Source organism: Notothenia rossii (genome assembly GCF_949606895.1).
Source record: "Notothenia rossii genome assembly, chromosome: 2".
NCBI lineage: Eukaryota > Metazoa > Chordata > Actinopteri > Perciformes > Nototheniidae > Notothenia > Notothenia rossii.
This window is the reverse complement of record NC_136904.1, coordinates 9,146,155-9,162,410: the sequence shown is the minus strand read 5'-3', so window position 1 is coordinate 9,162,410 and position 16,256 is coordinate 9,146,155. Positions and strand designations below refer to the sequence as shown.

Genomic DNA, 16,256 nt, shown 5'->3' with positions numbered 1-16,256 from the left:
ACCATTCATTGTATTTTTTTCATAATTCTTTATTATTATTATTTTAATGTATTTAGTAGATTTGTACTTTCTCTTTTTGTAATAACATGTTGTTGTATTATGTTTTTAGTTGAATGCTTCCTTATACTTCCAATTCACTAACTTTTACTAGGTAATGTTTTACTTTTGACTCCACTTTTATTCTTCAAATGTTGATAACAACTGGACTAGCTCATAAATAAGATGTTAAGTTTGTAGCAATAGATAGTTTAGTATACATATATATAGAGAGATACATATATTGTATACTGTATATTACTTTGTGATAATGATTATTATGTAGGACCTACTTTCACTTATATTTGAATACAGGACCTCTACTTGCAAGAATATTTTTAACAGTTTGATATTGCCACTTGGTCTCAATAAAATGTCCTGGATACTTCTTTCACCACAGGTATTTGGTTGCTGCAATCACATGCTTTTAAAACGTGTAGGCTCATAATGGCATAAATAACCCACCTTAATTTTCTTCGCAAGTATAGGATGTTGTTCCTGTTTATCACTGATCTACATTATATTGACCATCTTTATTGATGACAGTAACAAAGTGCACAAGCATAAAAACAACACAAAACACAACGGTATTTTTAAAACCCAAGAGAAAAACAGAGAATATAAAAAAAGAGATTATTAAACAATACTACTGCGGTACTCGTCATGATTCCATCATGCAGCAAACTAATACAGACTCTACGGGCAACCTGTGCCCTTAATCTCCCTGTACCATTCGTGTAGGGAAATGCAGTTGAGCAGTCCCTTTACAGTCCTATACAAAGTGCTAACCAAATGGAGAATAATGTGTGCCTGTGAATACGACTTTCTGACATCCAGAGAATGCTAAGTAGTCAGACATAAGCACAGAGAATATAAAATGTATATATATAGGACTAAAAGTAAAAAGCTATATCTAAAGCACCATCTTCGGTCAAACACATTGTGCAAATTCATTTTTTTTCAAATGTATTAAACAACAATGAGAAAATCAAATAAAAGTCATACATTTATAAAACTGCACTTAGTAAACTGGACATAGTAAAAGTGATTCAAATCCAACATCAATTCCTCATATGGGGTCAAACAGCGTTCCAGAATTACATTTGCATAACAACGGCAATATCTCACAGCACAGTATAGCACTGCGTTCAAGGCAGTGTTGACATACCTGATGTCGGAGTTTTTAAAAAACACATACAAAAGCTATAAAACAATCACATGGGGAGTACATATTGTAATAAATCTGCATCAGCATATAAAAACAAAATGTCAACATCAAACAGTATTATATCCAGTTGCATATGTTGCCTGTGCAGACGGTCCCGAGGTGCCTGTCTACAAAGCAGGAGGCTGGTTATACAGGCTGGAAGGGGCATGTCTCCCACAGAAGCGTGCAGAGTTGCCAGAATAAAAACTTACAACATTGTGCACTGCAGCCACCTCAAGTTGTGTGCGTTATTATGGCAATGTCCTTATGAGGCCAGATGTCATTACATGATTGAGCTAGTTGTGAGACTCTTTGGAAATGCTCAACAGCCGAGCCAGTCCTTTGTGATTTCACCCAACTTGACGATCTTCAAGCTGCTGTCTTCCAGTTTGAAATAGTGGTTGCCTTTGAAGAAGTAGCTGTAATCTGTTTGAAACAAGCACAACGTTGTTTAAAAGAAGAAGGTATGTAGCCTGTGTAAAACGAGGTCAAAGTAACCATGTAGTAACAGCAACATAATCAAGCTTTAGCATAACCATATAAACCAACAGTCTAATTACATGTCATCAAAGTTTAAAGCCTTACACTCTGTTAAAGCGAATGTTACGCCTCTCTCTCAGAAACATGCTAATGGCAGGCATACAGAGGACCCCCTTTAGAGCGGCACAGACTTGCTTTATAGTAATATGTGTGTTCACTATGTGGGGAAGGGGCTACCTGATGCTTACGTTCATTTTTGTAAGTTGGACTAGCAGCTACAGAAAAATCCTTGGTTTTCTGCCATAGTTAAAAATCTGCATCTCACCTCTAACCTCAAGGATTCATGGCTGACTCCTAAAGGGAAGTTTAATAGTGTTGTCATGACAATAATTTACCACCATAAACGGCTTACATGCAAGTTGCAACGCCCTAAAGCTAACCATGATAATGTATTCACTGCAGCTCATTAATTCATGAAAGATATACAAAAACCTGCTCTCCCCCACACTGTTTTCTATCAGGCCAAAGATGACTCCCTAACTTCAGAACTGCCCCCTTTTTTTGCTTTGTCAGCTCCCTGAAACTGTTCTGTTCTGGCTTGATAACATAATTGCTGAGTTGTGGTATATAAGGGGTTTGTATTGACAGAGGCATATTGCCAGAATGTTGATAGAGCTGACTGGAATTCCCTGCAATCTAACCACAAGGAATGCTAGTGTGAAAAGTGTAGATTAGCACCCAGAGCACCAGCTTTAATCAAAGCACCACACACACCACAAATAATTGTTCCCCTTCGGTCTTCTTCAAAACTCAAACAGAGTTTCAGGCCGAGAATGCCATTTGCAACTTTCTGTCTTTCTGAGAGGGATGTGTACTTTATTGTAGAACATATGTATAAAAGATGAGCATACCCTTGTGGTGTTCAGATTGTCACGAAACTATCTAATATATTATTCCAATAACTTGTATATAGAATCGTATTGCACTATTCCACTTTTTTTTTGTCTCACTTTTTTTAAAACTATTTTTCTTTTTGTATTACTTTTAATATAGTATATTTTAATATTGCTTTAATATTGTCTGCTTATCTGTATTATTGTGTTGTTGGAGAAGCCTGTGACCTAAGATTTTCAACAACATAATTACTCTGTAGCTATGTTAGTTTGACAATAAAGAACCTTGAACCTTGAACCTTGAACCTTGAACCTTGAAACGATATGGTTCATTTTTGGCCATGCTAGTGACATGGTCAGACTGGGCTTGAAACCAGTGCTGCTCAGAAGATACAGTTAGACATTTAAATGTATATGTATGGTGAACATAAGAAATTGGTTTCCAGTAATATTAAGTATGTAAACGACATTGCTTCAAAAACCTCAGTTACGGTTTTGGTCATGGATTCATAACACATGCTGCTAGCTTCTAGTCAAGTGTCCCTTCATTAATTCACACCAAGCCTGTAGATTCACGAATGTTGGGATAATAAATGTTTTTTTTACCAATGCCGTTAAGACTGAAGGAAGAGTCGATGTCATCTGGGAGACCATTCCAAGAATCAGCAATAAGTTTTGGGAAGCCAGCGTCCATTGTCTTTGTATCTTCATTGTATCTGTACCCAAAATGAGAGTGGATTTACACAATAATCCTTCAAATTAGTGCAAATTACACACAAACACACCACACACAGAGCTGTTTACAGAGCAGCTGAGGCCACACAAATTGCTAACTACATCCAGACGTAAGTTTTACAGCTAGAGATTATAACCACAACAGCTCAAGCTAGGGTGTGTCTGACAACGATTTGAGCCAAACACATTTTTAGATAATCTTTGCCCCTCCTCACCTCCAGAATTGGTCCCCAGCAAACATGTAAGTCTTCCTGTTCTTCTTGAAGTTGAAGACAGAGTCAATTTTCTCCAGGTCAGTGGGAAGTCCGAAGCTCGAGAGCCTCTTGGGATAGCCTGACTGCAGCGCGTCTGCTTTGTAGACCCACACCTCATTACCTGTGAGGGAAGAGTGAGTAAGTGAAAAGCAGAACCAGGGATACAATAACACTGAAGACATGTGTTTTATTAATACAAGGTTAGTATGTTAAAACAGAACGGTGTGATCACGGTAGTATCCCATATTGCTGCAAATATGTTATTAACCAAATGTATTATATCTTAGCATGAGATCATCATTTAGCCATGTAGGGTATTATGAATCCTCTACAGACAAACTAGCCCTGCTGTTAATCTCCTCAAAGCTGATACATTGTGTATACAATACAATGTTCATCAGTATTCAGGAAGGTTGTCACATTAATAAAATGCAAGGAATGTTTCATAAACCACTAATAACTATGGTCAAATATCTTAAGTGTTCCAGGAGTGCACACCGCACTGAAGAGCGCTCAGCCAACATTCCTGCTTCTCCTAAAGTTTTAGTTTGTAGGAACAATACTGCAAAGCGAATCAAAGCCTGTGACCTAAAATCTTCATTGTCATAACTACACTGTAGCTATGCACACATGAAAATAAAAGCCTTGAAACTTGAACTCCTTGAAACTTTCTTGATTCCTCCAGCATACCTGCGAAGAACACTGTGTTTTCCTCCACTGGGTTTTCATATGCAGCGTCTATCTTGATAGGCAGGTCCGGCCAGTAGGTGGCCACGAGCATCGGGCCGGTGGGTTTGCTTCTGAAGTTTACTGACCTGAACAGGAACCTGGCAGAAAGAGAATGAGCGGGTGAGCGGCTGTACGAGTGAGAGTGGAAGAAGGGCAGAGGGGGATGATGAGGAGGAGGTGGGGGGAGTGTGTGTATGTGAGGAGCTTTTAGTGCAAGTGCAGCCACAATGGTCTGATTCATGAGCATCTGGTTCTCGTTAGGACTGAGGCTGCAGACGCCAGCGGAACAAGACCTATCTTGCCTGGATTTCCAATACACAGCTGCACAACAACGGCATATTCCCAAAGCCTTTTCCACTGACCTATTTTAAAGAAAAATATCAGCCGATTCCCCAAAAAATTGTGGTCAGAATCGGAGATGAGACACAACAGACTTTTTTGTAAACATTTGTCAAAAGGAAAGAGGCAACATATTTCAATCTGAACAAACCATCTTCAAATTGCATTATTTTAACAGTGTTCTTGTAGATCGGTGTACCAACAATATCCAGAGGGCTTTTCTGTCTCTTCTCCCTTTCTTTATTACATTTTAAATCAAAAAAATAAACAAACATCCTGCCTGATGGACGGTTAAAAGGATACACTCACAGGATATTGCCATGTGGAAGTTAAAGTACCGCACATCAGTTTTCCAAACCATTGCTGAGACTTCGAAATTCAAGTAGGTCATCCGTTCATCCTGCATTTGTTGTAATCAAAGCAATGTCATACTTGTTGATTACTTGCATTACGATAGATATTGTTACTCTTACAGGAATGTCATCAGCCACGACTTTAACAGGTTTCGTATCCCACACAAGTTTGACTTCTGGAAAGTTTAGGTAATGTGATTTCCCATAACTCTAAAGCTGCTGTTGGGCAACAGATTCAATGGAAAAGCCAACTGGCAGTTCAGAGGATTGTTCTCTGTACTCTATGAACTCGCCTGCTTTAAAGTTACAATTCTTAAGATTGTCCTGAAATTTAAAAAAATGTTATACTATTTATTGACAGCATTTATTTTACCATAACCCTTCAATATATCTACATTCACGAGCATATGGTGTCATTAGTATTGGCCTCCATTCCCAAGCTGGATTCATCTATATAACCAGCATGAGGGGGTTACAGGTCATTGTGTAAGGGAGTGCAATTACATCTCTATATTACTGATGACATCCTCAATGTTCACTTGTTATATACTGTGAGCTGTTTTAGCTACTGCTTATGCAAACATAGCATGTCCTATTGTCATTGATTTACATTAAAAGCGTTCAAACCTGAGTATTTCTACTGTGAAGCAGCTACTGGAAACCCAATGTGTTGCTAACAATGGTTAGTGCTGACCGTGATTTTAAATCATTGTTTAAAATGCAATGGTCACAGTCTTCTTCTGCACTCTGCAGTCAGGGGATGATTGTACATGTTTGAAAGGGAGAAATGGAAAGAGAAGAAGCAGCCACATTGAGCAGCTGCAGGCTACACACTGCTCAGCATGTAAACCAGCTCTACAGCACTGTGCTCTGCTGTTGTGTGGAAAACTACTTGCAATGTAAAATCTGATTAGCGATTGTCATTATTTTGGATTGACTTCTTTATCAAAACTATTTGACCCCAGTGGTGTCACCAAATTAACCAGGACTGAAATCTGAAGGGTTACAACTGAAAGAAAAGAATGGACAAACAGTAAATAGATTATTTTGGCAACACGCTAGTTTATAAGCAAATAGCTGCTTCCTTGCAACAGACCTAGTCAGTAAGCTGGCCACACTGTTTCTATTCGTCTTTATAATAATTGCTTTCTCCTTAAGCCTCCAGACAGGCAGGCACAGTTTTATGCTGAGCTCAGGGAGTGCCATACATATTACCATTCAGTCATGTCAAGATTTGTCCTACTGTACATTATAAATATGCTGATCCAGAAAGAAAATGGGCGGGATCCAAACTTCATTCTTAGAGAGTCAAGTGAGCATTAGCCCTGGGGCACAGAGGGAAACTTTTTGTTTCTACAGCTATAAAATGTATCTAGTGTTAGAACTGTACAGCTCAAAAACCTGATATCGCCTCCTACATATTACTTGATATTCAAATATCAACTCAAGAATTGCTTGAACATATCACACACCCGTGTATGGTTAAATAAGGGAGGAACAAACAGTCAGATGCTGATCTTGGCCAAACATTAAACACAAATCATTTTGGGGTAAAGCAACTGTTAAAGGGGCCCTACTGTCTGCAAAAGCTCAAATCCCAAAGGGAGTTTCTCTCCCAAACACTCCCCACTCCCCCACCTGAAACGCCTCCATTGGACTAATTTGTTTACTTCCTTAACATTGTGACATCACTATGTGACACTCAAGCTTGTATTGGCTAGCGCTCCAACACATTGTACGTGATAGGCTAAGGGGCGGGACATCTCTAAGCTGTTGATCAATCACAACACAGCCGGCCAGCTAACCAATCAGAGCAGACTGGGCTCTGGTTTCAGACAGAGGGTGAAAAGAGGTGCTTCAGCACAGGCAGTATGAGAAAAATAAAGAGCTTTTAGAACAATAAAGCATGTAAACATGTCCCAGTAGAGGCACAAAATACAAATATGAACCTGAAAATAAGCATTATATGTCCTAAATAAATCAACAAAACTTAGAGTAAATGCTATATATGACAACTTAGTAATTCATCCGGCAGTGGCTCAGTCAGTAGGGGCTTCGACTGGGAGCCGCAGGGTCGCCGGTTCAAGTCCCCGACCAGACCTAAATATGGAGCGTGGACTTCTACTTGGAGAGGTCCCAGTTCACCTCCTGCCCTGCCGTGGTGCCCTGACGTGACAACCCCCTTCCCCCCTCAATCCCATTGCTCCCTGGGCGCTGTACAATAGCTGCCCACTGCTCCTAGTACTAGACTCCTGGTACTAGGATGGGTTAAAAGCAGAGAACACATTTCACTGTGTGTGCTGCTCTGCATGTGTGACCATTAAAGAGGGTTTCATCCCTCCTAATTCTTGACAAATTCCACCTAATGTACATGGCAGGTGAATGTGCCTTTCCTCACGTGCTGCAAATGATTGCTCTGGATTATGATAGAAGTACATTTGTTGAATTTGGTTTAGCTGAAAATACCCAAAGAGTGCTGAAGTCTCTTGACTCAAATAAAATATACTACAATAAATATCATAGCTTCAAAAACCCTACAAGCACCTAATGCATTTTGGCATCCATGTGTTACAGATAATGTTCATAAAGTGCCATGCCGAAGTTTGTCTGTGCATCCTCTGACGAGCACTGTTCATGTCAGAGAGCCACAGAAGGTGAAAAGTCAATCTGCATTGAAGCAGGATTTGTGAGCGTGGCTTTTTCTAACCCAAGGTTCTCAGAGAGGAAAACCCAGTCAACTGAATGACTACACTCTTTGGTACGGAGGTATGCTGGCCTGTTTGCTTTGGACACACTTATGGCCATGACAGGTATACAGCTCTGTTAATCATGAAAAATCTATGAGTCGATGTTATAGCACAGCTGGAAGCATTAACAAATCATAACTGACACGGTCACTGTTTGAGTTTTCTATAAGTTTCTTTTCAAAAGCTTTGTTGCATTTGTTTTAAGTAAGTTTTAGGAGCATGTATAAGTAGCTAAATTCAGCTGTTGTGATGTAAATGTTTAATTTACTACGTGAACATCCACTGACTCGCAAAGACTGTTGACAAAATCATATCACTTCTCTTCTATGCACGGTCAGCAAGTACACACAGTGAGCTTACAACACTTGACATTCACTGGCGCCATTGGAGAGGACTGCCTGTAGACTGTGTTTATGAATAATGACTATTTTGGTTCGCACTGCCATGGAGAGGCAGTTTGTCCCTCCTACTAATTGTCACATCATGAAACAAGCATCTAATTTCCAATCTTTAAGTGGCACACATTTGCAATAAGATAAACTATAATTAACAAGAAACCTCAAGTCAAACTGCTCATTGTATGTGGGCAAATGTTGATCAAATCTGACTTGTGAAGGCTGCCTTATTTCACTCGCGAAATCATAAAGCCAGAAGTAGACTGTTGGGTTTTGTTTGTCTATCTTCCAATGGATCAAGGACAGGAAATTTAACCAGACTTTGGCAGTGCTTGCAAGATTCAAGAGAGTAAACCATGGACTTCATAATGTCTTCATGACCCAGAGAGCAAATAAAAGATAGCTAGCAGAACCAAACAAGATGGGTAAGAACTTAGATTTTTGTATGGATTCATTGTCAGTGCTCTACCACATGGTCTTAATGTAGCATATGCTCAGTTGCTGAAATCTCATTTAGGGCAATCAATACTGTGACCTTTTGTTTAATTTGATTACCTGTCCTTGAAGAAGAAGGTCTCTCCTCTGATTTGTGCTACAGCATCAAAGACAACTGGCTCTTTACAGATGTCCATTGGAGTGACTGGACCCTGGGTGGGAGACAAAGGCTTGTCTGTCGACGCACCTGTTTATAAGAGAGTTAACAAATTACAGTAATTCATCTTTCATGAAGGAGTGATTACACACTCACTGTACATAAGCCTTTCCTTGCTTCTTACAAGAAAGAAAACACACCCCAAGACCTCCGTGAGTCTGAGTCCCTCACCCTGTTCCAGTCCCGCCTCAAAACCCACCTCTTCAACTCTGTATATCCATAAGCCCCCCCTTTCAACCAACTTCCTCCTGACTGATTTTTCTGTTTGTTTTTTTTTTGTTTTGTTTTGTTGTTTTTGTTTGTTTTTGCTTGTCCTTGTTTGTCTACCCTCCCTTATAATGTAAAGCGTCTTTGGGTTCTAGAAAAGCGCTATAGAAATATAATCTTGTATTATTATTATTATACTGGTACTTGTATTGTTTTGTTCTAGGGTTAGGCTTGATCCCTGTGCAGGAAACTAGCCACAGATAACATTTAATCTCACCGTAAAGCTCCTGGATGCCGTTGATGTCATCATTAGAAAGTCTGAAGTCTTTAGTGTAAGTGTAGACGGGGGCCATCAATGCTCCGGGGTCCTGAGAGTGCTCCAAGCCAAGGGCATGACCAAACTCATGAGCGGCCACCAGGAACAAACTGTAGCCTGGGAACAAGCAGCACAAAGAAACAATGTTGACTGTCCTGTTCACAAAGCAATTATAATGTACAGTAGGAGTTGGTAATTATATCATATGAAGAGGTGTTTCTGTGTTTAAATACGTTCAACCGGGGCATGATGTTGGGACATATCAAAGTCAAAGTCAACTTTATTGTCAATCCTTCAGTTTTGTGTACAGACAGAGCGATCGAAATACCGTTTCCCACAATCCTGAATACAAAAACATATATATAGAAATATGTATGCAAATATGTATATACCTATATATACACAATCAAATACATATTTATACATATGCCCACATTAAGACCTACATAAAAGCACAACAATCAATATATACAAAATAACACTCACTTCAATATCTTTGAGATTTTGAGCATTTGTACAAGACAAAAACAAAAAAGGCAGCCTTATGTTACTTGAGAGTGCCAAAAGACAAATGGTTAAAGACCCCTACGAACTGTCCCAATGACTTTTCCCACCTTGGTCAGGACAGAAACCCCATTTGCGGTCATCATCGTAGCTCTTGGTGGAGGAGCACCACATCTTGCCATCACTGCGCCCAGATGAGGTACAGGCCTCATAGGTGTCACCCAAGAAAGTGAAGGGGAAGACGCAGGGGCTTCCCTCTGCATTTCCTCCAACAGTGGACATGGCTAGGGGGAGAAACAAAAGTTAACTGAAGAAGTAAAACGTGTAGTAAACTGAGTCCATTTATATGCCAGAATATATCCTCAGAACAGTTTGTATTGTGAAAAAGCACAGATGGTATTGAAAACAGCATCATGAAAGCACTGGCACAACACACATGACATCAATATCTAATCAACTGGGCCCAAAACCAACAAGCACCCGCCCAAATTGATTTTCTTTCAAAGAGAGATCGTTTTCAATCTGGCAAGACTGGTTGAGTGCATTTTTTTTAATAATCATTTCTTATTCAGCACAAGGTAGCGCACGCAGCTTTACAATAAAGCTACTTTCCTAACCAATTAGTACCAGAGGAAAGCTCCAGTGATCGTATGTCTCTCCGTCTATCCCCCCCATCCTACTTCACTCCCTCAAAACTAAAGCCAGTCCCTCTGACAGAATGGAAAATAAGCCCTGCCACTGCACATTAAAATACTTTCACAGCCACTCAGCAGACCGCGAGCAAGACCGAAAACCCCAGCTTAAGCATTCCTGTAAACCAACACACGGCAGGGCACCATATACTGCACACCAAAGACAGTAAAACACACTGTATACAGCCAGCACATTGCCCTTAAACAGGACTTCTGTTGTGATATTCCGGGAATGTTCAAAGTGGAAACTTCCCAAGGGAATTAACAGGTATAATATGGAAATATAGGGTTTTAGACTATTTGTTTGTAGAGAAATGACATGGTATTTATCCAAACAATAAGTGTCCACAATCCAGTAATTAGCCCAAAATACAATCATTGCTTTAATACATAGGCTAAAATGTAAAACATGCCAGCAAGCTAGCAAGTTGGGGAAAGGTAACACAAAGATTACAGATGACAATGTGGGCTTTTTGCAGGTTTAAAGTGGATAACAAATATCTTTTTTACAATTAAGTTTGAATGAAAATATATTCCCTAAAATCCCTCAATTAGCATACTGATTAAAAGCTACACAATCATGGTAACGGCTAGCTAGCAAACCACAAGCAAAAGTTGTTAACAAGTGACAAGAGTTGCTTTTTTATTTGTAGGTCTGTTTTCCCAAAATAGACTACGTTTTCAAAGGTAACATTTTTATATTGAAATTGAGATACATTCCTCTGATTAACTTCCCTTGGATGGCTTTCAGAGAAGAATAAAAAGACAATGCAGGCTATACAAAAGTACTAATTTAAAGGTTCTCTGTTTATCGGGTAGGGACCATAATTCCAGGCAGTAGAAGACACCACTCACCAGTCTCAGGGCAGAACCCGAAGGACGTGTCCACATCAAAGTTGTCAGTGGTGGCACACCAGCGGTAACCATCATCCCTGCCTTCAGTCGTGCATGAATCATACTTTTCTCCCTGAAAGATGAAGGGGAATTTACATGCAGCGCCCTCTGCGTTTCCAGCAATGGTGAATAGTACTGTAAAACAAACAAAGACAAATAATGTATTAAATGTGTTCAATGCTTACAAAGCATTTGCTCCAATTCCTACAATAACTCAGACCCTTAAACCCCTGGGTGATGATGTAAGACAATGTGTTCAAAGAAAAGGGGAAAGTTATATAAAAAAATATGGAATGGGACTTTTTTACATTAAAGCAATAAAGCGAAGCAAAACAGACGGCTCCAGTACAAACAGGCCTCACTCGTGTTCTCAACTCGGTACATGTGTACTTTGGCGTTGTAATGGGCATGTAATCATGTTAGTACCATGGACAGCAATTCAACACAGATAAACAAAATGTTTAACAAAGCCCAGTGTTGTAAAGTGGGGCAGCGGCTTGGAAAAGAGATATTCCATAATCCATTCCAAGCGAAAAACAACTCTTTCCTGGCATACTGCTCAACCTACTTTCTTTCTGTCCATAATCAGCAGAAAAGCTTTGAATAAAACAAAAATCTGGTTTGAAGTATTGCTTCGACAGTATAAAAGACACTGCTTCAATTTCAGTCTGGATGCAAGTAGGGGATGAAACCACTGAGGTCAAGTGAGGCCACAAAATAAATATATAAACACACTACAGCAAATGTGTTAGAAGGAAACAAGAAGACAGCCACAGGACAATACTTACATTCATGAGGGCAGAAGCCATATTTGCCATCTTCTTCAAAGTTGTAAGTGGTGGAGCACCACAGGAAGCCGTCGTCTCGACCCTGAGCTGTGCAGCTTTTGTATTCAGTGCCCATGAACATGAAGGGGAATTTACAGAACTCCCCATCAGCATTGCCGAACTTCACCTTCACCACTGTTGAAAAGATTAAAGATCATATTGACATATTTAATTTTAACAAGTACTCTCCCTTACACAATACAAAAGCAATGATATGGTATACATGTATTGTAGTCAATTGGATACAACTTCCCAAAGCACTGATCAAATAGGAAAAAGGAGATTTCTCCGTGCCATGAGAATGGGAAAATAGGCTTATAGATTACTTCTGCAGAAATGATTAATTCAGATGATAGGATTCTGGATAATGGGAAATGCATGAAACTATCTGGGTCAATATGTGCAAAAACAAATGCCTGCAAAGGGGATTTTTTTTTCTATTCAGCTTCCAGATGGCTGAGGTTTGTCATATCTAGTGCCAGAAAGTTCAGGCAAAGTTAAGAACATTTAAACAAAAGTATTTGAAAGTCAAATGTATTATCAGAGTCATTTTTTGCGTAGGTAAGCCCGGTAATCTCAACCTATACTTTGTGTCCAAAAAAAAGATTGAATATGGATTTGAAAAAAACACTTACTTAGCAATATTTACACAAATCAATACAAATTATAGGAGGTTATACAATATGCTTTTCTTTCCCCATTACCTTGGCCATCTCCCAGGGACCACTGCTCATCATCATCAAAGTGAGAGTCTCCGCCAATTCCTGGTCCCGGAGCAAAGGCATGAGCCAAGAGGCCGTCTTTGCCGTCGAAAGGGTAACCGTCTCCATGTTCTGTGGGTTACATTATTCCATATTAACACGTCAAGACAAATATCAGATTACATAACAGTCATTTGCTTCTTTTTAAACAGATGGAACCGCTTTGTAGAAATTAGCAAGGCAATACGTGTCAAGAGAAACTATTTTGAAGAGGAAATACTAAAAATAACATTTCGGGGAGTATATTTCTTACTCCATGTGTGTGTGCATTAAATCAATAAAATAATCCTTGTTACTTTTCCTACCAAAAAACAACAGTTTCAGATCTCCTGAAGTGGTTATTTTTTGTTTGTGTTTCACTATAATTGTCAGATTCCTTCTTGACACTGTCCCCTACGGCTGCCAGATTGATATTATGACACTGTGCAAATATGAAATGTTTGGTTTGGTTGGAACAACTGAAATGACTTGAGTGAAGAGGTGTTACTAAAATATAGGTTGGAGGTGTGCGGAGTCACTGTAATAACATGTATGTTATTGCTCCTTCAGCATACGCCAGTGAACTTTGGTTCAACTGTTTATCTTCTTGGAAGTGGAAAGCAACTTCATGTTGAAGGTCAGCTGGAACTCTTCACCCGTCCATATCATTCAGGAACATTCTCAAGTACATTTCAAAAGGTTGCTAAAAAATTCAATGTGAACTGTGCCTGTGGCTATGTATGCATATATTATTATGTACACTTATTTGTATTTACTTTTGTTTGGCCTTAGGATGGCGATAATTGGATGACCTAATCCAATGGGGATCCTAATAAAGACATGAAGACATGTAACACAAATGTGTTTTTGTTGTGCTAAGATCATTGAGTTTTAACCTGTAATACCGTGCCACATAAATAATAATAATAATAATAATACATTACATTTATAAAGTGCTTTTCCTGGTGCTCAAAGCGCTTACAAGCAAGTAAGTACAAAGACAACTAGTATGTAGGCAGGCATGGACTTATGTTCCCCGTATCCCAACAAAAGTGATCAAAACAGTTACTAAGATTTCATTTCACTATAAAATAAACCTATTCTTAAAGGAATTTTTAGTTACAGATGATGGTGTTTAAAACAATATCTATAAATGTTTTTTTGTCTTTATACATGGCATACCATTGCGGCCAAAATTAATCATGATGTCAGCCTCTCCGTCCATTAAGCGTTCGAATGTGAGTGGGGTGACGTCGCTCCACACTTTGAAGGCTCTGAAGAAAGCATCATTAATGACTCCCTCGTCCAGGTCGGGGCTGTATCCAAGGATTCTACAAAGTTCACAGAGTCAGAGTCAGATTCATTGAAAAGCAAGACAAACCATGGAAACTAGGACAACATATGCCATAAAAACAAGAAAATGTCTGTAATCTGGAAAGTGATGATGGCTTTGTATGTGTCATGTTCAGAAAAGCGTGTAGAATTATCTTTAAATCTATTTGCCAACATCTGATCATGGAAAATAACTGGTAAAAACATCTGGTGAAAATGGTTTATGAAACAGTTTTCAACCAGAAACCCTGTTGTACAGTATGAAAAACAAAATCTAAGATCTCTAAGTTGCTGTTGACTTTGGCTCCCCGTCCTTCTTACAAACACACAAGCAGATGGTCTGGAATGAACAGGGACAGAGAAAACCGCTGATATCAATAAACCCATTCCACATTGTTGTACTGTAACCCTCAAACAGCACGAAAACAAAAGACCTGACACATACTGTGTAGGAATGCTGGTGTAAGCAAGACACAAGATGCAAGGGCGCAATTACTGTGTGGATGGGGGTGGGGTGGACGGGGTGGACGGGGGGGGGGTGGACGGGGGGTCAGACGGGGCCAAGCTGTGGTCCATCTCTCAAAACAAACAGACTCTGGCTTTGTTTTTATACTTTTGTTCACTCATCAAAAGCAGCTTTAGGAATAATGTTCAAACTGTAGGGATATTGAGTGACTCAGACATATTTCAAGTAGTTTCTCAATACTTACAGTTGGATTTATGGGAAGTAGTTGGGTGGGGCAAACTCATTTTAAATTTGGCACTATACTGTATATATTATAGTGTACTGGTTTTACATGCAATGCATATCAAAAAACTTCGGCGAATGTGTATCTTGTATCAAGGGCCACACTGCTTAAAACTTCCATGATGTCATTTTTACGAGTATTACTAAGTTAGTTAGAATGAATTGGGACCCACTCCCATTATAAAACCCCCCTTGCAGGATGCATTTTAGCTCTTAAAGTGCAAGATAATCCAATGCTTGCTCAGTAAAGGTGGAGGTAAAGTTAATCCTCTGACCTGTAAGTAATGTCTTTTTTCTGCCACATGGGTTTCCTGTGGAAGAATTGGTAATTGGCCACATCTGGGACGCCACAGCGGGGCTTTTTCATGATATCCACAGTTTTGGGGTCAATCTCTCCAGTTTCTTGCAGAGAGAAGAACTTTTGCATTTTCTTCAGGGTGTCCTTGAGCACCATGAGGTTACATCTGTCTTGTGGGCATCCATAAAATTTATTCAGATAGTGCTTAAGGAGAAAAAAAGACAAACAAATGGTTAAACTCTTCTGAAATAGGCAAAGTATTCATATGAAATGATTGCAATACTTAAATGCAATGTATATTACGCAGCACTTTACAGTTGACTGACCCAGTAAGTACGTTTTTGAAAAAAACAAACAAGCAATAAACTTACCAGAGCAACTTCTTTGTCTGTTCTTGGAGTATCGTCTCCTGGAAACCTGATAATAGGCGAAGGGGCAGCATATGTTGATTGAAAAGCCATGAACTGAAACAAAAACACTTTGAGAACAATCCGACGACAGCTGAATATCATCGAAGAGCCCATTTTCACAAAAAAACAAGCTTTGGTAAATGCCGTTCGCTCTGAGTTGCACTCCTTTCCCCCTTCAGCTTGTGTTGCTTCTGCTCCTCTGCAGGGCTTTTTTCTCCTCAACGGGACATCCTGCACCTCGGCTCTATGAACTTTCTCAGTTCTGCTTGCACATGCACTTTTCTCCCGAGAGCTTTCTGCGCACGCTCCAGGTTGAGAAATAGGAGCAATCAAACACAGGAATTATTTCACCATTACTCATGTGGGTGACTTATCACTCGGGCTCTTTCAAAAACACGAGTTAGATACTCTCTTCTAATTAATAAGTATATGCAATGTCCAGAAATGACACTTCATTGCTGTTGTGAG

General features: G+C 39.4%; 1 protein-coding gene across 1 annotated transcript; it reads right to left on the bottom strand.

Moving 5' to 3' along the window:
- Window positions 1–554: 554 nt before the first annotated feature.
- mmp2 (matrix metallopeptidase 2) lies at window positions 555–16,256 on the bottom strand. Its single transcript, XM_079664957.1, has 13 exons — window positions 15,750–16,256; window positions 15,356–15,582; window positions 14,183–14,331; window positions 12,965–13,093; window positions 12,222–12,395; window positions 11,395–11,568; window positions 9,958–10,131; window positions 9,305–9,460; window positions 8,724–8,850; window positions 4,296–4,432; window positions 3,567–3,726; window positions 3,223–3,332; window positions 555–1,669 (listed from the first exon to the last, which is right to left on the bottom strand). Exons 1-13 carry the CDS (start codon window positions 15,900–15,902, stop codon window positions 1,566–1,568), a joined length of 1,974 nt encoding a protein of 657 aa, XP_079521083.1. The 5' UTR covers window positions 15,903–16,256; the 3' UTR covers window positions 555–1,565.